The following is a 24680-nucleotide window of genomic DNA, read 5'->3' on the forward strand; positions in this document are numbered from 1 at the left end:
AATGGGGTTAAAAACTGTGTTTCCTCCTCCTGAAATCCACGATCAGCTCCCTTGTCTGTGAGAACATTGAGACAGAGGTTGTTCCCTGAGTACCATGATGACGGTTTTCCCACCTCATGCCTGGAAGCTGTCTCAGCTCCTCCTGAGATGCAAATTTAATGATTGCATTATTGGGAGTGATAGGGCATGCAGTCATGGTTTTAAAGTGACTAGAGGAGGGGGCTCAGCATGAAAAAAAAAAAAAGTTTAATCCTTTTCACTTCAATTTATGTTTTTTTTTTCTTATATTTTTCAATTTGCATGGATCATAAATTCTCCCCCTCCATCCATGAACATCCTCTTCTGGTGTTCCTCCAGACCTCCTGCTTAGCAGATCCTACCTCAGCATCCTCCATCCATCCCTGTTGATGTACACCATTTCATATTTGTTGTTTTCATAGTGATAGTTTTAAATACGTGTACAGGCGGGTCTCATTGTGTCCCTGTTGTTCCAGATGCTTCCCCTTCCTGTCAGGCAACTCCTTGATCCGCAGAGTTCAGCGAGGACGTCGTCCTGGAAGACGAGAACCCGCCGCAGAACTTGGAAGCCTCCTGCGGTGAGGAGAAAGGAAGTGACGCGCAGCCTTTTTATTTTCCTCTTCTTCATAAACTTTTATTTGCTTTTTTTCCATTCCAGCATTTTTGACAATTAAAAACACGTTTCCAGATATTTAAAAACACAGGAGACAAGTCGACACATGCACGCACGCACACACACACACATACACCTGGAAATATCTGACCAGGTAACGGCGGGGGGGGTTCCCCCTGAGGGTAACAATCTGTCCCTGCGACCTGACTGGTCCACTCGGTTGACGGTCGGCGCGAAATGTTTCAGGCTAACTTAAAATCTCGGTCGTCTGCTCGCCCGAGAGGTCCACCTTAAAAATCAGCAGGTCAAAGGTAAAACAGGCCGCGGTCGCGTTTTAAGGCAGCGGGTGTGGTGGTTGGTAAGGCCTGACGGAAGGAGCGTCCGATTGGCTGGCTCACCTGCGACGACGGGGGGGGGTGATGACTCCTCCCCTCCTAAAAAGTAAAAAAAAAAAAAAACTCGAAAAAAAAAAAAAAAACGATTTCTATAAAACAATTAGTCCAATAAATTAGGCTCTAATGAAGGTAAAACACTGATTGGCTGCTCCGGCGGCGGAGTTTATTACGCAAAAAAAAAAAAAAAAAAAAAAGCTATTCAAACTACGGTTTTAGCCAGGCTGAATGAACACGGTGTTAAAAATGCACCGGCATTCACAATTCCGAGTTAATCCGATCGCTCCGCAGCTCCAAGCTTTGTTTTCCTTAAATTGAGCGGTGACCCCTGACCCCTGCCGTGCTAACAAAGGTGCGCTAACGTCTCGGCACCGAACTGGAAATGGATCAGTAATGTTGGAGGTCTCTGATTGGCTGGCTAGGTCCCCCAGGAGAAAAAAAAAAAAAAGCAAATGTTTGATGATGCAAATAAAAATGATTATAAGTATTGCTAACTAGTCGTTAGTGTGCAAGATAACCTACCACTACAAGTTACCATGGATACAGTAATTTGCCACGTGACGTCAGTCTGCGGTACCGCTAGCGTGTTGACTAACATGTGACCGTTTTGTTAGCATTTTATCGATTGTGATCAGCAATGTAAATCAAAACCCATCGAGAAGAAGCTAAGGGGCTAATGGCAGTGCTCGGTGATGTCCACGACCACCGCTTTCCGCCAGCTGAACAGGAAGTAGCCCATTCCGGCGCCCAGCGCCACGGCAATGCAGAGGTAGCCATTGTAGGTCATGAAGATGAGCATCAGCATGTAGCTAACAACCACCTGGATGATGTGCAATAGCGTCTGCAGGAAGTGGGCGGGGCTTAGCATCCGCTGCCTGAGAACACAAGAGAATGGATTGCTGTTAGCATCGTCAAAAAACATACTGACTTGCTTTTAGATGCTCTTAGGGTTAGCGTTGCTGGCAGTTAGCATGTGTTCACTGTCACGTCTCGGCCGCAATGATCGGTTTAGTGCTTTGAAGTCAAATGAGGAAGTAGCAGGACAAAAGAGGTCACAGATCCCAAAGCGGGACAACTTCACCATTAGCTCGAGCTTTAGCATTGTCGGTTCTGCCTGCTAATCAAATGCGAGTTTTCTGTTGGGTCTAGTGATAGTAGATAGGTACCGATAGTATCGGTACCAGAGCCAGAATCCTATCACACACACCAGTTTCCGGGTCAGACCCTTAACCCGAACCAAGACTGGAACTCAGGTCACGTCAGCTCCGATGGGTTAGCATTTGCGCTAGTGTTAGCATCGTACCCCACAGTCTTGTGTGTCTCCATCAGAACGGTCCCATCGGTTCCGGGCAGCGGCATGGAGTTGTAGCGGACGTTGACCTGGCTGCGGCGTAGCAGGAACTCACGGCCAATCTTCAGCCCCTCGTACAGGACGGCCAATAGGAAGACACCGATGCAGGCACCCACCATCTCTGATTGGACAAAAGAGACAGCGGTATTTAATCAAAGATGCGACCGCCACTCGACGGGAGTAGAACTGGCAGAAGTATCAGACCTTCTGGAGAGTTGATGAGCAGCCCACTGAACAGCAGCTCCACGTTCTTGTAGCTGAAGTTGAAGGTCATCGCCTAGGCGACCGCACCTGCACCGTTAGTATACGATTCACCCGAGCAACACACGCTAACGTAACCAGGGACGTACCATTCCGCCGTGGCCATGGTTCCCACCGTGCCCTCCACCGTGTCCGCCACTGGTGGGCGGGACCATGGTGTGGTCACCGTGGCCCATCTTCCCGTGGTCCATGGCTCCGTGGTCCATGGCTCCATGGTCCATAGTTCCATGGTCCATAGCTCCATGGTTCATCCCTCCATGGTTCATCCCGCTGTGGTCCATCATGCTGTGGTTCATCGCTAATAGCCAATCAGAGACAAATGACACAAAAAGCAAGTTCAGGCCTGACTTTTTGGCTTCTTGTCGGGAATACAGTCACAACGGAGGCAAGTCTCAAGGATTGTAGTTCGCGGAAGAAGAGTTATGCTGCTGCCGTTAGCATCCGTCATACCCAAGTAGAAGACCGCCAAGTTCTCGTCCAATCGTAAAGCACGAAAGGGGACGCGGTGCCGAAGAGATTAGTTGACCAGATCGATCGATCGATTAACCGGAGAGATGGCGGCGCGCGTCCTACCTGACCTCCTCATCCAACGCCACTGCAGTGACCGCGCTCGCCTCGCCCTCGCTGTTGGCCAGCGCCACGGTAACAGCCGGACATCAGTCACCAGACCTCACGCAGTAATCTGATTGGCTCGTAGGGCCCCGAGGCTACGGGATCCCGTGCGAGCCAATCGGAGTTTAGCAAGCAGGCGCCTGGCAACGGCCGATTAAATAACCGGACATTAACGCTGACGAGAAGGGTGGCTGTCGCCACAAGTAGCCACGAGTTGCCACCAGTCACATGGTGGATTGACGTCGGATGTCTGTGACTTGTTGCGTGTAGGAAATAACCCAGATCGCATTAAACTATGTTGTCATGGAGATAGTGATTTTTGGCGTTGCTTCGCCGCCGCCCTGTGAAGGCCAAGATGCGACGAACCAACACAGGGTCACGTGACACAAAAAAAGAGGTTAGAACGTCGGTGAGCTCGCCGGATGCTAACGCCTCTCCTTTAGACTTCTATCCAGGAGCTCGCAAGGACTTTGCAAGGTAGACGCCACGACCTCTGGTCTAAAAGGCCATCGCAGGAACAGAAGGACCCTGACAAAGCAGCCTCGGATGACTGACTTAGCAGCTTTTTTTAAGATCTTCTTCTATCTGATGCGGCAACTTTCCTGATAAGATCCCACCTGTTCAGGTGTTTTACTGTCCCACTGCTGTAAACGGGCTCGTCGTCCAATCGGAGTGCACCGATTCCCACCCCGATCCGACTCCCCCGGCAAACCCCACGACCTGCCGACATGGAGACGGTCACGTCACGGTTCCAAGGTTGATCTCGCTCTCTTTTATGGGGTAAATCACTGCAGTACACTTCACTCGTGCACTCGGGTTCAAAGGTCAAGAGTTTAAAGGTTTAAAGAGACAAGACATTTTTATTTTGCCTTAATCCCAGACGGTTAAAAAAAGGACGGATGTTTCCACGTAACTTGACCAAAGTAGTGCAGGTAACAATATCATACAACCAGAGTGTGTTGGCCAAGTGAAAGTTAGGGATATGTCATGTATTTTATATCAATGTCCCTTCGTGGGGGCAGAAGATGGTTTACAGTTAAGAGTACCGACCAAGCTGGAACAACAGTAACATGTGGGTTTGGGAGTTTATAAACCTCCTTGTATCGATCGATTATCCGATCGACCGTTTTCCGGCGGCTGGCCTCTTCACTTTTGTTCTTGAGTTTTGCCTCATAGCTTGTTCCTCCTTCCTCTATTTCCTCCTACATTTGCAGGAGAGTACTTGGATTGCACAACTGTCTCGAGGCTCAAGGACAGCAAGCAAGAGTTTCTTTTTTGAATCAGAGGTTCAGACCAAACTCCAGCTGAGTCCTTGTCCACTGTAACCTTCAGGTGAATCCTTGGTTTCTGTCACCTCCAGGTGAGTCCGATGGCCAAGTCCTTGTCACCTGAGTTCTAGTCACCTCTGGCCAAGAGGTAAGTCCTTGTCAACTATGGCCTAGAGAAGGGGTGGGCAAAATGCAGCCCACAAGGCCACATCTGGATTCACTTTCACTGGGGATGCGACGGTGAGAAGCTATCTAATAGCGCCATGGTGCCAAGCAGGCTTAAACGCCATCTCCCAAGGAAACACCCTTCCATTCAAAACAAGCCGTTGGACTATCTTGTACGCTTACGTACAAACAATGAGAAAGGGGCAATGTTTTGGAGAAAAAACCACAAAAGTAAACGAGAGACCCCTCTTAGCTAGCTACCTTGTTGCTGAACTCATAGCTCGATCAAAAAGGTCCTGGCAGAAACATGAATACTGCCAGTTTTTAAAGCTTCATGTGTGTCTTTCTACCATTACTGCCAGGATATCCATTGGGCGGTCATCGAAACAGCCCCAGGTTTCACACTTGTGAGTATAGATACATTAAAAACTGTATTATCAACTATATGTGCTGTGTTAAGAGTGTCATTTTGGTTGGTGTTGTGCCCCAGGATTTTGTAAATGTAAAAACTGCCGCGGCTTAAAAAAGGTTGAAAATCACTGATTTAGCCTTTACTGTGAACATACTGATACACATGAATGAGCTAGACATGAAGCTTCAAGGGAAAAACTGGATTGTCCATGAAATGCAAGCAAATGCCGGAATCCTCAAAACCAAGCTGATTTATTTCCGAAGTAAATGTCAGATGAGTCTGATATGTACCGTTTACAAATGTATTTTTTTTTTTTTTTTATATGTATCGTATCTTGTGTTGTGTCAAAAGTCTATATGGCCCCTGAGCCAAAAAGTTTGCCCATCCCTGGCCTAGAGGTTAGTCATCGTCACATATGGTCTCACAGTGGGTCTTTGTCAACAATTGACCTCCTGATGAGACCTAATACAATGTGACCTACAGTGGAATCCTTGACAACTATCCCAACCAGTAAGTTCTGTGGCTGAGAGGTGAGTTCTAGTCACCTATGGCCTTACAATGAACCCTTGTCACCAATGGGCCGAACGCGAGTCCCTGTCTCACATGTCCTGAAGGCAAGTCCTTGTCACCTATGGCCGAGAGGTAAGTCTTTGTTAACTATGCCCCAGAGTCAAGTCCTTGTCTCCTATTAGGCAAAGGTGAGTCCATGTCACCTATGTCCCAGAGGTGAGTCCTTGTCTCCTATGGGCCAGAATTGAGTCCTTGTCAACGATGGCCTGAAGGCGAGTCCTTGTCACCTATGGCCCAGAGGTGAGTCCTTGTCTCCTATGGCCCAGAGGTGAGTCCTTGTCTCCTATGGCCCAGAGGTTGAGTCCTTGTCTCCTACGGCCCAAAGGTGAGTCCTTGTCTCCTAGGGCCCAGAGGTGAGTCCTTGTCTCCTACGGCCCAAAGGTGAATCCTTGTCTCCTCCGCCCCAGAGCTGAGTCCTTGTCTCCTATGGCCCAAAGGTGAATCCTTGTCTCCTATGGCCCAAAGGTGAGTCCTTGTCTCCTATGGCCCAAAGGTGAATCCTTGTCTCCTATGGCCCAAAGGTGAGTACTTGTCTCCTATGGCCCAAAGGTGAATCCTTGTCTCCTATGGCCCAAAGGTGAGTCCTTGTCTCCTATGGCCCAAAGGTGAATCCTTGTCTCCTACGGCCCAGAGGTGAGTCCTTGTCTCCTATGGCCCAAAGGTGAGTCCTTGTCTCCTACGGCCCAGAGGTGAGTCCTTGTCTCCTATGGCCCAGAGGTGAGTCCTTGTCTCCTATGGCCCAGAGGTGAGTCCTTGTCTCCTATGGCCCAGAGGTGAGTCCTTGTCTCCTACGGCCCAGAGGTGAGTCCTTGTCTCCTACGGCCCAAAGGTGAATCCTTGTCTCCTATGGCCCAGAGGTGAGTCCTTGTCTCCTACGGCCCAGCTCTGAGTCCTTGTCAACTATGCCTCAAAAGTGAATACTTGTACACTCTCACCTGAAAGGGAGTCCTCATCAATTCTAACCTACGGGTGAATTCTTTTCAACTGTAAGCTACAGGTGAATCCTTGTCCACTGTCACCTAGAGATGAATCCTAGTCATTTTCCTCCTACAGATGAATCTTTGTCAACAATCACCTGCACCCCTTGCGGAAGCCGGCGCATGCGTAGAGTAGCGGTTGGCACGCGCTCCGACTTGGACCCTGGATCCGAGTAGTCGACGAGACCGGTATTTGTGTGTGTGCGTGTGTGTGTGTGGGGGGGGGGGGGTTCCGGGAATGCGGTACCCGCCGGGGGGGTTTCAAAGGGGCCGAATTCGGGCCGAGACTGGCGGCTTTTTGAAAAGCCCACATGTTCGAACCCGGCACCCGCGGGTCATCGGTTAAAGCCGCGTCAAAGTGGAAATCACGCTATTTCCCAACCTGATTCCGTGCGGCGACCCGACGGTAAGCTCTTCAAGAGAGCAGCAGAGGTCACAAACACGTCGGACGCGTGGACCGGAACTCACCGAAGAAGACTTCCGGGGGGTCCTCGACGTCCGCAAGTCCACCTGGGCTCCGGTAAACGACACTTAAAGACTCGCGTCGAAAGAAAAAAAACGGACTCGGGAGGTAGACGGGCAGGAGAGACGGGTCGGTAAGGTCTCCTCGCCGCTGTGAGGCACATCCGACGTGGTGACGTCAAACGCGGGGGGCGGGGCCAGTGCTCCGTCGGGTGCCCACCCTCCCGCGAAAGAGCCAATCGGAGAGCCGGACTCGAGTGTGGGGGCGGGGCCCTTGGATGGAGCCACGTATGCGTGTTTACGGCGGGTCACGTGACGCGCGAGGGGGTCCGTTTGGATGAACGGATGAATGAGACACCGATGAAGGGGGGCACTGTGTGTGTGTGTGTGTGTGTGTGTGTGTGTGTGTGTGTGTGTGTGTGTGTGTGTGTGTTCTCCAAGACCTGAAACACCGAGGATGCATGGGGCTTCATCCCCTTCCTCTTCATCATCCACCTCTTCCTCTTCTTGTCCGGTCTCCACCCTCCCACAGGGCCGCAAGGGGTCATGAGAAGGCCCTAACCCTGTTGCCATGGCAACGTGGACAGCGACACTTTTTTGCTCCCCGCTTTCCTGCTCAAATTCAATCTGCATCTGCAGAAGAGATTAGCCTCACACTGGAACATACAGTGACGCACACACACACACGGAAACATCCTCTAAACACACTTAGATGCATGCAAACACACACTAAGCAACAAACTTGCACACACACTGACACGTGCGCGGAGTCATCAAAAACACACACACATATAAACTGATCACACACTCTCAGACACAAACATGTTTGCTCACACACACTCACATATTAAGAGACACATCAACACACTTATTGACACACTGAGACACACATTTTTTTAAACTGATTTCCACAACTTTCCTAGAACATTTTTTCTTTCCTTTGTTTCCTTTGAACCTTGATCTTCACTTGTTGCTTTGATTTCAAACATTGATCTTTTATGGTTCCTTTCATTTTTCTTTTTATTTCAATTCTATTTCCTTTCCGGGCTTTAATTTTGTTGACAACCAAAATAATTTCATATTTTCCTCGCTGTTCCCATGGAGCTTTTTTCCCCCCCCCCTCTAATTTCTTCTTTTCAGAGGCGGTTTAGTGTCCTGGCGGTCGTCAGGGCAACGCAGACGTGCGCAAATTCACAACTGATTCTTATCAGCAGCTGCAAAAGACATTATTGTCTTCCCGGAACGCAGTGACACGCACACACACGGAATTTAGAGACGTGATTTCCCGCCTGGCGTCTTTTGATGCCCCATAGTGGCGAGGCCCTATCACTACAGCTCACCTTGAATCCACTTTGTAGGACTCCTTGAGGTCCTCCAGGAGATTCATGATCATGAAGCTTTGGCGGAACACACTTTCGGGCCCGTTGACACTCGGCGGCAAATGACAGATGAGCCTCACGCGATTCCAGCCAACAAACTTAGCAGTTTAATGCTCATCATCATCATCATCATCATCATCATCATCACAAACAGCAACAGGTAGTCACACAGGAGAAGCCATTGGAATTGAAATTCAGAATAAAAGCCTTCCAGACGAGGACAAGTGGCTAATCCACGACACCCATGTTTATTTTCACAGAGGAAGGCTTTTATTTTGAAAGGGTCAGGAAGTAGTGAATGGAAACAAGCAAGAATAAGTCGGAATATTTATAAATACTTTGTCAACACAAACATTTAAATTACATCACAGAAGCTAATGTCGCTACGTCTCCAACCGTTGGCTCTGCCCCTTCTGACAGGCTCCTCCCCCTCAGCCGGCGACACGGTAGTTGGCGTGGAACTCGGGCTGGATGTCGCACACGCGCCGCAGCAGGTCATTGAGCACTTTCTCGCGGTTGCCGCGGTAGCTGGTCTGGATGCGGCCCATCCTCTCCGCTGTGTCGCGGTCCACCTCCACTGCGTTGTTGCCATGGGAACCGAGGGCCTGGAACACAAGTGTGGGATTGGTTACTTTTAGGAAGTACTAGGTTGTAGGGCTGGTATTTGTAGTACTAGTGAGAGAAGTACAACTTTTAACTCTAGTAGTATGAGGTGCACTAGAGGAGAAAGTTTTTTTTTTTTTTTTACAAAATTGAAAAAAAAATAAAAATAGAAAATTAATCAGTTTTTTTTTTTTTTAATTGAACATAAATAGTATAAACAGATAAAAATATGTACAAACAAACATGCCAAGGTAGAATCGAATGTCAATGAATCAACCAGGGATGAGGAAGCAAAGGACATAAGGACTTTCGTTCTGTTTGTAATCACTTAACTGTACAAGTTACCAGTGTTAAAGGTTTGTGAGAAATGTATAATGCTAGACAAAATAAAGAAAGTAAAAGGAAATGAATAAATAGATAAATAAAATAAAATAAAAAACTTGCAAGGGGAATATAATATGTATTTAACTTGGTGGTTCACAAGGAATCTCAGACATCAAAGTGTATAGTTTTTGGTTTTTGAATTTTTCCATTCGTTTTAAGGATTTTTTGATATAACTCAAAATCGTTTATAAAGAATCTAAAATTGGGAGAACACTTTTGCAATCTATTTTTATGAATAAAGAACTTGGCCAGGCCTAAAATAACATTGACACATAGTTCATCCCTTTTGTTGCTTAAAAGTAAACCAAATGTTATGTCATCTCTTGAGAAGGAAACTGGTGACGATGGAAAATTGTACTAGAGGAAAAACCCCGCTGATACTTGTATGCTTATTCCTACAAGTAGCACTCCGATCAGGGGTACGTGCTGCACAAGGGCAAACAGAATCGAAGTGGTGCTTCCATAATTACACTACTAGTACACCCAAAGTGCTACTGCCAGACTCACCGCTGCCTCCTTGGTCTTGAATTCCTTGTCCCTCTGGAGCCGGTACTGCTCAATCTCAGCCTGGGCCTCCTCCTTCGCCTGCTTCAGGCGCCGGTTCTTACCTACAAGGTCAAGTGGGGGATCATTGACATGGGAAAAATGTTACCAAGGCATGCTATCATATGGTGATATGCTTTTCTGTTGTGATTTGGCCAGATGCTACTTCTGCGGCTTCTTGTCACGTGTTTTCCCATGATGCACCGCGGCTGAGTCACCGGAAGTATCAGAGCGAACATGCTAAATTTAGCATAACTGCCTCAAGAATATGAATAATTCTGTAATAGCTTGGAGACATGATAAAAAATAGTACTACATGTATTTTAAAATGCTTATATTAGTATTTAAATAATTTAGCCGTGTAATTTGTGACAATTTGTAAAAACAATTTGTTCATATGAATCAGAATCACGTGACTTAGCCGTGTCAAAACGTCGCTGTTTTGAAAAGCGAACAGAGAGCAACGCCGCTTTCCGGTTTTCCCCCGGTTTGTCGCTCCCGGACGGTGTTTCAGCTTACCGGTTCTTCTCGAACCGAACCCGGAGGAGCCTAAGCTCCCGTTCGGTGCCGGTAACACGTCGGCGGGGTCTGTCATTCGCGGCGGTTTGACACCAGGCGGCCGAGGTGGCGATCAACCGGATCGCCCGGATAAACCTTGCGGCGGGCCTCGGCGGCCCCGGACATCATCGTACTCACGCTTGCGGGCTTCCGCCACCTTCTCCGCGGCCCTCTTCTCCGCCTGGAGGAGCTGCTGAATCCCCTGGGACTGACTCGCCATGGTGGGGGAAGGACGACGGAACGGCCGGGAGAACCACGACTCGGAGAAGGTCGACGGCGGCGGCGGTTTAGGAGCTGCTGCTTTCGATCGACGCGAGCGAGTGGAGTCAGCTGACGTGACGTCACAACGTGGACCTGGTCACATGACCCTGTCACGAGTTTTTTTTCTTTTTTTTTTACTTTATTGACAACATCACAGGAGACAATCCCGAAACCGGAAGTTTGAAATGTAAACAGTAAAAATAGCTTTTTGGATTTTTTTTTTCCGAAACATTAATTTCTTTGTTTAAACGACAGGATATGCGATTATTCGGCAATTGAAGCATAAATTAAAAACACTTCAAAGTGTTTACAATTTAATATTTATCATGTTAGTGATTCAGTCTTCGATTATATACAAAATATATAAAATAATATGTTTTAAGAATGCCTGAGATGCTCAGCAGTTTCTGGTATTCTTATATCATGTGAGAATGTGATACAGCTGTGTCCTTCCAGTACACAGGTGGTACCACTTACTTCAACTTCTGCAACAATCACAAGTACTGTAATTTCCGGACTATAAGCCGCATCTTTTTTCCCACGCTTTGAGCACTGCGGCTTAAACGATGCGGCTAATTTATGGATTTTTCTGGGTGAACGAGGTTCACACCGCCAAAACATTTAGCCTCGTCACAGTGGACCAATGAAATTAATGTGAAATTCTAAGGCCATTCAATTCCGAGACTGAAGAAGACAGCTTTAATGGTTTTAGTACGCAAGAGGAAGACGAAGATAGTAATCAGCTGGAGTAGGACAAAGTGAGGATAGAAAATGGGATGGTTGGATGGACTCTTCTTTGTTATTTATTATTAATCTTTTTCATCAGCCGTGTTACAGGCAGTTCCGAAAAAAGCATTTCCAGTTCGTATTTGTGGATGTTACCGGTATATATTTCATTATAAGTTAAAAAAATGTTTGTGTAAATATCTCGTTACAAAGTAACTGAAAAACTGTGGCCTATATATGTCCATATATTTATTTATTTATTTATTTATTTATTTATTGCCGGTGCAGCTTATATTCAAGTACGGTCAATAGTCCGGAATGACAGTAGTCTGCATGTCAAAGTGCTCTTTAGCAAGAGATGTTTAGCATCTTGCATGCAGCTCTGCATCCACTATTTAAGTGGAGACATGTTTTTGTTTATAAACATATGTATATATACATTAAGATAAATTGAACAGAAATCATTTAAGGAACAAAAAACTTCTTAGTCCGGAATTTCTTTATTTCCCCCAGGCGGCGATTCCCTGTCAGTCTCTCAGTAAACCTGAATAAGCTCCTCCCACTCTGCAGGAGGCCACACCCCGTTCTCCTGCACGTTGCTGGGTGAAGTCTTCCAGTCCCAGCTCTTCACCGGGATGCTCCAGGACGGGCCGTAGTTGGCCGCCACGTAGTCAAGCGTCTGGCAAGGGACGCGGATCTTCAGCTCTAGGAGCTCGGCCCAGCAGAGCGAAAAGCGAGGGAAGACGTACCTGAAGGGGGCGAGAGAGTGACGCCTGAAACCTTATTTATTCATTCATTCATTCTTAGGGTTGGGGTTGGGGGGGGGGGGGGGGCTGGAGCCAATCAGAGCTGTCATTGGCCGAGAGGTGGGGTTCACCCTGGACCAGTCTATCGCAGGGACACGTATGGAGACACTAGTATTCACCCTCTCATTCTCATGTCATATTTAAAACTACATCCATTCACTCTCTCATCCATTCATCATAGACAAACAATCATTCACTCAATCACTCATTCATTCATGCGTCATGTAGACATGAAACCATTTACTTTTTCACCCAGACTTCATATGGATGTCCAGCCACTTGCCCTCTCATCCACACATCATATTGACATCTAACCATTCACTCATTCATACATCATAAAGACATCCAAAAATTCACTCACTCGTTTATCCATCATGTAGACATCAAACCATGCACTCATTCATACATCATCAAGATATCCAACCATTCCCTCATTCATTCACGCATCATCTAAACACCCAATTCATTCATTCATATGACATAGACATGAACCCATTCACTTTCTCATCCATACATCATATGGACATCGAACAATTCACCCTCTCATTCATGTGTCATAGAGACCTAAAACCATTCACTAACTCATTCCATCTCATCTAGATATCAACCATTTATTCACTCACTCATTCAATCATTCACACGTCATGTAGACACCCAACCATTCACTCACTCTCACTCATTCATGCGTCATCTAAACATCCAACCATTCATTCATTCAAATATCATACAGGCATTAGCCATTCACTCACCCACTCATTCATACATTCACTGCATGCGTAAAAAATATGGATTCATTTTTTTTTAATTCAGTGCAATACACGAATTCTCCACTAGGGGCGTCAGAGTAGACGACAATCCGCATCACTGAGACGGACCAATCAGCAGACGTTATCAATGCGTCATCTGCTGCTTGTTACGACGTTGTTTCTACCCTGTTCTCTACCTCCCCGCTACTCCCTCATTAGCCAAAATGTCGCTATCAAAACAGAGATAAGTGGATAAAGAGTGTAGAATTTTCAAAGAAAAATGAACTACGTCCTATTTATTTACCGAGATGCACGGGAAACCTTTGTGCTTGGTGTGTTTGAAACAAGTTTCGGTATTTAAGGAATGTAATATTCGGCGCCAATACGAGACTCATCACAGCGAAAAATATGACAGCTTGCAAAGAAACTGAGAAGAGATAAGATCGACCAATTGCTAGCAGGTCTGAGGAAACGGTAGTCCGCTTTCACCGCTAGCTGAGAAATCAGTGAAGCAGCGGTAAAAGCCAGCTAGCTAATTGCTAGCAAAAATGTGCAATTTAATGTTAATCACCAGCTTCACTATAAAAGAGGAGGGTGGAATTCTACTGTTCATGCAACTCAATAAATTTTCAGTATGTATTTTATGTGTATGCATGTTTCATGGATGAAGTTTACACATTTACAGGACAGGTGAATATTCTCATCCTTACACATGTAATAGCACCCTTTTTAGTTTGTAAGGTGTAGGCAGGGATTCAATTTATATTTTATACATGTAAATGGTTTAAAAATCCCTTTCTCATTTCATTCTTAAAAGTGCATTACTATATTTTTCAATACCAATTACTTGTTCAAGTTTTGTGCCTTTGTATGATCAGTGGGATGAGCTGCAATGCATACATGTGAATGATAAAAGTAAATTGCATGTTTGTCTGAGGAGATATGAGGTGTTTCATGAAATTTTCATTAAATTTCAACATTTTCCTAATGTTCTTGTACTTCTTTACACCATAACAAAGGAAAGCCATGATATTTTGGTTATTTATAGCTGAGTATGCTATTATTTTAATGGTCCAACCCACTTGGCATCTACCTAGGCCGTATGTGGCTAGTTGACACCCCTGGTTTAGGGTTTCCAATGACACTCCAAAAGCCTCTCAAAGACCTTCTGATTGGACCAGAGGGAGTCCCCCCCCCCCCCCCCTTAAGGGGCCTGTGATTGGACGTACTTGAACTTCCTGCCGCTCTTTGCCTGCGTGCCTCCGTTCCACACAATGTCGCCGTCCTGGTAGAAGAAGAAAACATCCAGTTTGACGTCATCGCCCAGGAAGGAGAGCTCCAGGCTGTCCTCCACCTGCCCTTTGAGATAAGACCGTCAGTCGGAGAAAACTTGCTTCCACTCCACGGGAGAATCTCAAAATAAAAGCCTTAATAGTCAAACCAGGAGCGAAAATCTGACGAAAACAGGAAACGCACCTTGCCGAACTTGTGTTTTAGTGTCAGGCCGGCGTCCTTGAAGGCGGCGATGATGCCAGGTTTAAAGTCTGCGATGAAAACTCCGATGTCGACGTCCCGGCTGTACGAGATGACACTGCACTGCCTGAACCAGCCTGTAGGGGGGGGGGGGGCAGAGAACGACATGTCAATCTTATACCCTGAGAGGATAACATGAACCGTATTTTCCGCACTATAAGGCGCACCTAAAAGCGTCTAATCTTCTCAAAAACCGACAGCGCGCCTTATAATCCAGTGCGCCTTATAATCCAGTGCGCCTTATATATGGATCAATATTGAGCCGCAAGAGGTCTCGCAACTACGGGAAGCAGCTGCCGACTCCATTTTTTCCCGTAGAAGAAGTAGCGCGCGGTGCATGCTGGGATATATGACTGCGCAAAGTGTGCATTTTCATTTCCATTTATGTGTGTGTGTGTCACCGAAGTAGCAGCGGTAACAACGGTAAAGGGTAATTCCAGTCCCACACCACTTGTGTGTGTATTAAGACTCCAAAATTGCACCTTTCAAGAGACGCAAAGTTTGAACTCAAGGCGATCAGTCGCGCAGTAGAACACGGGAATAGAGCAGCAGCAAGAGAATTCATCATTAACGAATCAATGGTATGGAAGTGGAGGAAGCAATAAGATGACCTGCGCCGAGTAAAGAAGACTAAACAGAGTTTCCGAGGGAACAGAGCAATGGCTACAGTTAAAGGACAAACTTGAACAGTGGGTTGTTAAATAGAGAGCAGCAAGTAGACGCTTCTCTACAAGTCACTATTCGAATGAAGGCAACCGTGCTAGCACGCAATCTTGACATCAATGAATTTAGAGGCGATCCTTCTTGGTGCTTTCGCACGCTTGAACTGTGACAAATGGAGTTGGATGTACATTGTTTTCAACAAAGGCAGCGCAAATACCGATAAGAGCTACCGGTACTGTATTGTGAATACACTACCTTGTTTTGGGAGTGAACTGAGTTGTCAGAATGTTGGTTTGTATTCTATTATATCATAAAGTTTGACTGGCTTATCTGACTGTTTTGTTGACATTCCCTTTAGCGCAGCTCCATTTAGTGGATGCATAACGCAACCCCAGCCACGACTGTAGCTTCTATTATATGCGCCTTATAATGCAGTGCGCCTTATAGTGCAGAAAATACGGTATTTTTGTTTGTTGCTACTGAGTTAGATTGTTTTATAAACACCTCCACAGCCAATCATCTGCCTCCATCTCACCATCTCCTGCCACACTAACTAACATCCTGTCCTTCATCCTTCCAACCATAGACCCCCTCTCTGGTCTTCCTCTGGGTTGTTTCCCAACCACTGTGCTGTAGCACATTGGTGTGCCATGAGAGATCATCAAGTTTGTTGTGGAACAATGCCCACTTTCACCTGATTGGTCCAAAAATGATTTATTCAACGCAAATCATGTGTCTTCGTGCGTCTATCTATAAGCCGCTACTTTTTTCACACTGCAGCTGTTACAACAATTTTGTTAATTTATGGATTTTATAGGGTAATTAAGGTAGCTCCTTCCACCGACACTGTCAGAGTGGACGAATCGAACTGTTTTGGAAACCCCACAAGCATTTACGATAATTTTGCACACACGCCCATCTTTAAAAAGACATGAAGAAATTCATTTGATGCAGCTTTCAAGTTGAAAGCGATCAGTCCGGCTGTTGAAGAAGGAAATAGAGCTGCTGGATGTAAGTTCGGCATCAGTTTCGAAAAAAAAAAAGCATTTGCATTATGCGCCGGTAGTTGTAGATGTTACCATCTACCATCAAGTTTTAAATTAAAAAAAAAAATTCCTGTAACATCTTGCTGCCTTAATATCTTATGTTTCAACAGGGACGCCCGCAGCTTATTTATGTACAATTTTTTTTTTTCTTTTTAAATTAGTAGGCGCGCCCTTCTTTCGGCTTTTCCCTTCAGGTGTCGCCATAGCGAATCAACCTTCTCCATCTAACCCTATTCTCTGTATCCTCCTCTCCCACACCAACTACCTTCATATCCTCTCTCACTACGTCCATAAGACTTCACTTTGGTCTTCCTCAAGACCTCTTGCCTGGCAGCTCCAGTTCCAGCATCCGTCTACCAATATATTCTCTATCCCTCTTCTGTACATGATCGAACCATCTCAGTCTGGCTTCTCTGACCTTCTCTCCAAAAAATCTAACATGTGCTGTTCCTCTGATAGACTCATTCCTGATCCTCTCCATCCTGGTCACTCCCAAAGAGAACCTCAACATCTTCATCTCTGCAACCTCTAGTTTTGCCTGCTGTCTTTTTGTCATTGTAACAGTTTCTAGTCCAAACATCATCGCTGGTCTCACCACTGTCTTGTACACCTTTCCTTTCATCCTGGCTGAAAGTCTTCTATCCCTTCGTACCCCTGACACTTTTCTCCACCCATTCCAACCTGCTTGGATCCGTCTCTTCACCTCTTTTCCGCACTCTCCGTTACTCTGGACTATTGACCCCAAGTACCTGAAATCCTCCAACTTCTTGATCTCCACTCCCTGTAGCCTCACCGTTCCACCCGGGTTCCTCTTGCTCACAAACACAAATACTCTGTCTTGCTGCAACTAACCCTAATTCCTCTCCTTTCCAGAGCATACCTCCACCTCTCTAGATTTTCCTCAACCTGTTCTCTGCTCTCACTACAGATCACAATGTCATCTGCAAACATCATGGTCCATGGGGACTCCTGTCTAACCTCATCTGTCAGCCTGTTCATCACCATTGCGAACAAGAAGGGGCTCAGAGCTGATCCCTGATGGAGTCCCACCTCCACCTTGAACTTCTCTGTTACCCCTACAGCACACCGTACCAGTGTCTCACAGCTAGCATACATGTCCTGCACCAGTTTAACATACTTCTCTGCCACTCCAGACTTCCTCATACAATACCAGAGCTCCCCTCTTGGGCTCCCCTGTCATGTGCTTTTTCTCGGTCTACAAAAACCCAATGCAGCTCCCTCTGGCCTTCTCTGTACTCCTCTTTTGGCATTTACAACACAAATACTGCATCTGTAGTACTCTTTCTAGGCATGAAGCCATACTGCTGTCCACAAATGCTGACTTCTGCTCTCAGTCTATAAATAGGTGCACCCTATATTCTGGAATTTTTGGTATATGATTTGGTAAAAACGGAAACCCGAGCAGACAAGGGGAGAACATGCAAACTCCATACAGAAAGGTCTTCTTGTTCGAATCAAACCAGGGTCCTTCATGTTGTGAGGCCGAAGCGCTAACCACAGCGGCAGTGATACGCCATGGATAAATATTTTAAAGGAAAAAGTACTCAATCAGGACCCACTGGTTCTGAAGAACATTCTGACCCAGATGAAGGCCTAACTATGAGTAGTGGTCAGAAGAAAGTAAAAAGGGTAGACCACACAATACAATGAAAGTTAGATTGCATTTGGATTAAGTTTTACTGGGGAACCAACAGGGCCGACTGGTGTAGGGTAAAGTTGTCCAACAGTACCATGGTTCCAAGCAAACTTAAACGCCATCTCCAAACTAAACACCCTTCACTCCAAGATAAGACTATTTTGTTCGTTGACTTAAACAGACCAAGAAACAGGCAGTTATTGAAGAAAACCACCAAGACGAGGGGAAAGCTCTTAAAGCCAGCTACAAAGTTGCTGAACTCATCACTAAATCCAATAAGCTACACACCGTGGTAGAGTTGGTCATTTTAATCCGCCCTTTCCACCAAGCATACTACTAGTTATGCCAACAGCCTGGCAACGCAAGAAGGGGCGGCTACCGTTCAGGTTGGTAGCTAGTTTGCAGGCTCAGCGAAACCCCTTTATCCAAACAACCTCCTTCTGAGGATCAAGCATGAAGGCAAGTTATTTACTGCCATTCAGTTTCTTGAAGAGTGCATGGTGGACAGTAAGTAAGTACTTTATGACCTGAGAGCAAGAAGACCATTGAAAAAATGAGCTCATCGCGCAGGACAGTGATGCGCCAGATCGATGTAATTGACGAACACTTAACTAGCAAGCTGAACAAATGCAGTTTGTAGGAAGGGTCAGAGCAGGATGTTATTCCTGAGGAGACTGAGCTTGTTTGGTGTCTGTTGTTTGGTGTCTCCTCAAGACCTTCTACCAGACTACGGTAGCCAGCACTCTTTTAGTGTCCTGGTGGGGGGGTGCCAGGAGTGGTGAGGTCAACAGGCTAAGAGGATATAATCAGAGGATGAAAATTTCGAGATAACGGAGGAGTTTTTGGCTATGGAATCCCTAAAAGGAAAAACAGCTTGTCGGCGGTCATTAAGAGGTACAAGCTACCTTTGAGTATGCTCACAAATGGATCTCTAATTTGACGGGAAAAAATGTCGGGCTGCTCAAAATATTCCAGAACAAGAGGGTGAAAGAGGACAACCCTAAGCAGGAGCTAATTTTCCTCCACTCCAAATTCTCCCGAAAGTGTTGTAGCTTGACCACGTAGTGAAGCCAGATGTGAAACTCGTTAACTTTATTCCGGTGAAGGGACTTCACCATTGTCATTTATTTCAATTTCTTGAAGAAACTGATGCTGATCACCGGGATTTGCTTTACCATTCTAATGTCATCTGGTTAAGTTTGGAGAGGTCTAGAGCCTAGAACTCTTCCAATCTCAGCATCAGGTCCATGTCCAAACCAGCCATGGAGAATCCTGTCTAACCTCATCTGTGAGCCTGTTCATCACTACGGCAAACAAGAAGGGGCTCAGAACTAACCCCTGATGAGTTCCACTTCTCTGCCTTACCTACAGCACACCTCACCACTATCTAACATCTAGCATACATGTCCTGCACCAGTCTAACATACCTCTCTGCCATGCCAGACTTTCTCATACAAGCGTAGTTCCTCTCTCTGCACCCTGTGGTATGCTTTTTCTAGGTCTACAAAGGTATAATGCAGCTCCCTATGACCTTCTCTGTACTCTCTACCAACTTTTTTAGGGCAAAAACGGCATCTGTCGTACTCTTTCTAGGCATGAAGCCATACTGCTGCTCACAAATGCTAACGTCTTCTGTCAGTGTAGCTTCCACTCCTCTTTCCCATTACTTCATTGCATGGCTCATCAACTTTACCTCTTCAGTTCCCGCAATTCTGTACATCTCCCTTATTCTTAAAAATGGGTACAACACACTTCTTCTCTGTTCCTCAGACATCTTTTCACTCTCCAGGATCCTGTTGAATGATGGAGTCAAAAACGTAACGGCTGCCTCTCCTAGACACTTCCATACCTCCACAGGTATGTCATCAAGACCAACTGCCTTTTCACTCGTCATCCTCTTCAATGCCCTTCTCAACAGGCGAGTCTTCTACCCTTCCTTCTCTCTCATGGTCCTCATTCATCAAGTCCCCCAAACCTGCCGCACCTCCTTCCCATCTCCATCTCCAACATGTAGCAATCAGTCTCCCCCTGCAGGATCAGCTAATAATAACACAACAATGGTGATGATAAGCGCTTTGTTAAGGTAACACCGCAATTTAGGTCCATTAGCTAAGCTAATAGCTTAAATCCTTGGACTGGTATTTCACCCAGGCAGGTGCCGCTGCTGAGCCAGAAGGGGATGTCCAGGCGACCAAGTGTCTCTGCCGCCAAATGAAGCAGGGACTTCACTTTCCGCCGAAAATCCAGCGCATCTGGGGAGGAGTCTTCGGGGTAGAGCTGCGTTCAAAAACAGGAGTGAAAAAAAAAATGGACATTCAACATGGATGACCTCTTTAGCCCGAGAACATCTGGAGACAGTATATTTGGATGAACCATGTTCACACACTGGCAGGCACTTTTTACAAAGTCGGACCTGCAGGAAGTTGCGGGCTTCCCGGTAGCGACACTCCAAGAAGCGCGAGTACTGCTGCTCCGCCAGGAAGCGGGAGGCATTCCGCGGGATCTGAACATCGAGGCCATCCAGGACGGTGAGGACCAGCTCTGGCCTGCGAGAGGAAGCAGGACGGCGAGTCACGCGCCGGCAACCCCACATCTGCAAATGTTAGCATAAATCGGCCAATGCAACGGGGGCTTTCTGTCTCACCTGTCGTAGGCGCCGGCATGCCGTCCGAAGTCCAGCAGCTTGAAGGGTGCGAAGCTGCGGTCCATGTTGGGTTTGAGACGCAGAGGGCCGTGCCACAGATAGTTCCCGCTGCGTTTGTACAGGAACACAACCTGGAGCAGCAGATACAGAACACCCAGTCCACATCACCGGGATTCCACAGGGTTGCCAGACTTGTATTATCGAGTTGCCGGTTGTACATATTTGGTTATCAGGTATTTTAAACAGGTTGCAAAGAGTTCCTACATGGTTGCAAGGTGTCCCATGGTGGTTACAACGTCCTAATATGTGGTTGCCAGGTGTCTGTATGTGCTTGCCAGATGTCTCAACATGGTTCCCAGATGTTTCAATGTGACCGATGACCTTTTCTATGTGGTTGCCTGGTGTTTATGTACTTGCTAGATGTTCCTACATAGTAGCAAGATGTTTCTATGTCACCCACAGCTTTTTCTAAGGTTGTCAGGTATCTGTATGTCCTTGCCAGATGTTCCTACTTGGTTGCCAGATGTTTCTATTTGACTGATGGCCTTTTCCATTTGGCTGCCTGGCATTTGTGTTTCAAGATGTTTCTTTATGGCTGCCAGCTGCCACATGTTCCAACATAGATGCCAGATGTTCCTATGCAACCTGTAGTCCCTTCTATATGGTTGCCAGGTGTTTGTATAGATGTTCCTACATCGTTGCTTAATGTTTATCTGTGACTGATGTGCTATAATATTGTTGCCAGGAGTTCCATAATGTTTGCCACCTGTCCCTGAAAGGTTGCCAGATGTTTCTGTACAACCACTTGCTCTTTCTACATGGTTGCCAGATGTTTCTGTGACTGATGTCCTTTTCTATTTTGTTGCCAGCTGTTTGTGTTTTCCAGACATTTATTTATTGTTGTCTGGTGTTTCTATATCATCCCCTCCCACCTGGATGACGTAGCTGTGCAGGCGGAGCAGCAGGTGAAGTGGTATCTCCTCTCCTGAGAGGGTGTCCAAACTGGCCAACCGCGGATCTTCCCCTCGTACCTGCAGCAGCTCAAAGCCTTTTTCTTCGGCAGCCAATAGGAATGCAGGCTGGCAGGGGATAAACAGGTGCTAGGTTGAACAATGTTTACATCCAGAGGTATCAAGCACCAATGTACCTCTAGCCCCTAAGTGCTCCTCAGGGTGTTACTAACAGATCCTGCACTCACATCGTACTTCCATTGGTTGGCTTTCAGCGCGAAGGACGTGATTGGCCGACCGGTGCACAGGAAGCTGCAGTGCGGCTCCCGCACCAGCCGGTCGCGCTGCAGGAGTCCATCCTGTGACAGCAGGGTCAGGGTGGCTCGGTCGGCAAGGAACACTGGGAGCCTGAAGCGCCGCGCTAACAGCAGGAATGTCTTCACTGTTTGCTGAGGAAGCAGGACAAATCACGGCACAGCAATCAACATTACTTTATTAACGAGCAGCTATGCTAAAACTTGACATGCTAATATGCTATCAGCAGAAAAGTCTTCACTGTTTGCTGAGGAAGTGGGACACCACATCGATCTCCATTTCTCTGGAGGACAGCAGCAATGCTAACACTGGACATGCTAACATGCCAACAGCAGGAAAGTCTCCACTGTTTGCTAAGGAAGCAGGATACATCAGGACGCAGTGTCCAACATTACTCTATTAGGGAGGAGATATAATACTTGACATGCTAACAGCAGGAAAGTCTTCACCATTGTTGCGGAAGCAGGACACATCATGGCACAGTGGCCACAATTAGCAACAGCTTTGCTAATACTTGAGATGCTATCAGCAGGAAAAGTCTTCAGTGTTTTCAGAGATAGAAGGACACATCAAGACACAATAATTACCATTACTTTATACACTAGCACCTATAATAATTGACATGCTATCATGCTAACACCAGGAAAGTCACATCAAGGACGCATCAAGACATAGTGACCACCACTGCCTTATAAGCGAGCACTTATGCTAACACTTTACATGCTAACATGCTATCAGCAGGTATGTCTTCACCATTTGCTGAGGAAATGAAAGACATCAGGGCTACAGTGACAACCAGTATTGCTAACACTAGACAAGCTAAGATGCTAACAGCAGCATTGCGTTCAGGTGTCTCTTATAACACAAGCCATGTTCACAGCAACAATGCCTACAACTACTATGCTAACAGCGAATGCATGAACACTAACTAAACTAACCAAACTAAAAGCGGTGATAAAAACAACACTGATAGTCTAGCTGGCCATGCTAACAGGAAACATAGCAACAGCTGTGAGTTGGACTTGCTAACTTCCCGATAGAAAATGCAGCAACTCCTTTATTAGGAAATGTTTTACAGAAAACTTATTCGCTGGACATCAAAAAAAAAAAAATTAATAAATTTGATAAGAAATCGATTGCCACGCTGCAAACTATGTATCTGACTCTACCCGTACCCCCCAAGGCAAAAGAGACCCACTTCAAAATTATGAATGACATCTACCCATTTAAGGAATTACTGAGGGTACACTTTAATATTAAAGATAATATTTGTACCTTTTGTGAAGAGAACATTGAAACCACTGACCATATATTTTTCTCATACGAAAAAGTACAGGGCTTTTGGGCTAAAACTCAAAAATGGGTTAAAGACAATTTTCCATCGTCACCAGTTTCCTTCTCAAGAGATGTCATAACATTTGGTTTACTTTCAAGCAACAAAAGAGATGAACTATGTGTCAATGTTATTTTAGGCCTGGCCAAGTTCTTCATTCACAAAAACAGAATGCAGAAGCGTTACCCCAATTTTACTTTCTTATAAACGATTTTTAATTTATAAAAAATCCTTAAAACGAATGGAAAAATCCAAAAACCAAAAAATATGCAGTTTGATGTCTGAGATTCCTTGTGGACCACCAAGTTAAATACATGTTATTTTCCCCTTGCAGATATTTTTTAATTTTCTTTTTTTTTTTAACTGATTAATTAATTCATTTAATTATTTTCCTTTATTTTCGTTTTCATCTAGCATTAAACATTTCTCAAAAACCTTTAACAATGTTAACTTCTGATTACATACAGCATGAAATTCCTTATGTCCTTTGCTTCCTCATCCCTGGTTATTTCATTGACATTCGATTCTACCTTGCCATGTTTTATTTGTATTTGTACATATGTATACTTGCTTATGCTATTTATGTTCAATAAAAAAAAAAAAAAATAAAAAATAAGAAATAAAAAAAATGCTAACTTCCCTTCCCACTCACCCATTGGGCATCACTGGCGGTCAGGTGACCCGCGCGGCCCAGGATGTGAGGACCAGCCTGCAAGAGAAGTCTTTCAGTGAACTACAAAGATGGCGGCACATGAGTCTACATTGTATACATAGCATATTGATACATTCGTTTAATTTATCGATCTGATCGGGAGAAGGGGACGTCTCGGATCAAGCCAGTGCACCGGGAGGAGTCGATCACATTCGTCTCACCTTGCTGACGTACTTCCGGTAGTAATACAGCTGGAAGAGCAGGAACACCGAGCTGCAGACGATCAGCAGCGACAGCACGGCGGTTCGGTTCACGCGAGGCATTCGGTTCCGCTCGACGGGAGCGCGCCCGGGAGCGCGCCCGTCACGTCGTCCGTGGCGACGCGGGGGCGCGAGCGCGACGCTGCGCCGGGGACCGCGGGCCGTCCGCGGTTAGCCTCACCACCGCCATCTTGGGAAACAAGCACTTCCGGTTTGATCTTTCAACGTAAAAGTAAAAAATATATATGCATTTTTTTTTTTTTTTCTTCTCTCGGATTTATCAGGTGGATTATTTTAGTAAATAAATGTATACGTTTTTATGTTGTTTTTTTTCATTCTCGTTACTCAAAAGACAGAATCCAACCCTGTTTGTGAAAATATATTAAGATATAATTATACTACATTCAATAAGAGATGGTTTCAATAATGGATGAATGAATGAATGAATGAATGAATGAATGAATGAATATAATGCAATAGGGAGAAAAACAGCAATGGGTTTTTCCATAATAAGAGATAC

The 24680-nt window shown here is 45.8% G+C and overlaps 3 protein-coding genes across 6 annotated transcripts; all 3 read right to left on the reverse strand.

Annotated features, from left to right (window-relative positions):
• Positions 1-624: 624 nt before the first annotated feature.
• On the reverse strand, positions 625-7264 carry slc31a1 (solute carrier family 31 member 1). 3 transcript variants are annotated; one of them, XM_086152884.1, is made up of 5 exons: positions 7108-7264; positions 2725-2933; positions 2579-2651; positions 2327-2495; positions 625-1898 (listed from the first exon to the last, which is right to left on the reverse strand). In XM_086152884.1, the coding sequence occupies exons 2-5, from the start codon at positions 2929-2931 to the stop codon at positions 1697-1699; spliced, it is 651 nt and encodes a 216-aa protein (XP_086009010.1). In that variant the 5' UTR covers positions 2932-2933; positions 7108-7264; the 3' UTR covers positions 625-1696. The 3 variants fall into 3 exon arrangements, with proteins under 3 accessions (XP_086009010.1, XP_086009009.1, XP_086009011.1); XM_086152883.1 differs by lacking the exon at positions 7108-7264 and adding an exon at positions 3209-3344; XM_086152885.1 differs by lacking the exon at positions 7108-7264 and adding an exon at positions 3086-3224.
• A 1300-nt stretch (positions 7265-8564) lies between these two features.
• Positions 8565-10915, reverse strand: atp6v1g1 (ATPase H+ transporting V1 subunit G1). Its single transcript, XM_086152889.1, has 3 exons — positions 10707-10915; positions 9975-10075; positions 8565-9085 (listed from the first exon to the last, which is right to left on the reverse strand). The coding sequence occupies exons 1-3, from the start codon at positions 10786-10788 to the stop codon at positions 8912-8914; spliced, it is 357 nt and encodes a 118-aa protein (XP_086009015.1). The 5' UTR covers positions 10789-10915; the 3' UTR covers positions 8565-8911.
• A 694-nt stretch (positions 10916-11609) lies between these two features.
• On the reverse strand, positions 11610-24361 carry fktn (fukutin). 2 transcript variants are annotated; one of them, XM_086152887.1, is made up of 10 exons: positions 24122-24361; positions 23901-23957; positions 21849-22049; positions 21583-21729; positions 20651-20781; positions 20420-20552; positions 20154-20283; positions 14584-14717; positions 14337-14461; positions 11610-12304 (listed from the first exon to the last, which is right to left on the reverse strand). In XM_086152887.1, the coding sequence occupies exons 1-10, from the start codon at positions 24221-24223 to the stop codon at positions 12091-12093; spliced, it is 1374 nt and encodes a 457-aa protein (XP_086009013.1). In that variant the 5' UTR covers positions 24224-24361; the 3' UTR covers positions 11610-12090. The 2 variants fall into 2 exon arrangements, with proteins under 2 accessions (XP_086009013.1, XP_086009014.1); XM_086152888.1 differs by having other exon boundaries at positions 12040-12304; positions 14337-14466.
• Between the last annotated feature and the right edge of the window lie 319 nt (positions 24362-24680).

This window comes from Fistularia commersonii, chromosome 9 (genome assembly GCF_037954325.1).
Source record: "Fistularia commersonii isolate RoL2024-O1a breed Wild chromosome 9, RoL_Fcom_v1.0, whole genome shotgun sequence".
In the NCBI taxonomy this organism is placed as follows: domain Eukaryota; kingdom Metazoa; phylum Chordata; class Actinopteri; order Syngnathiformes; family Fistulariidae; genus Fistularia; species Fistularia commersonii.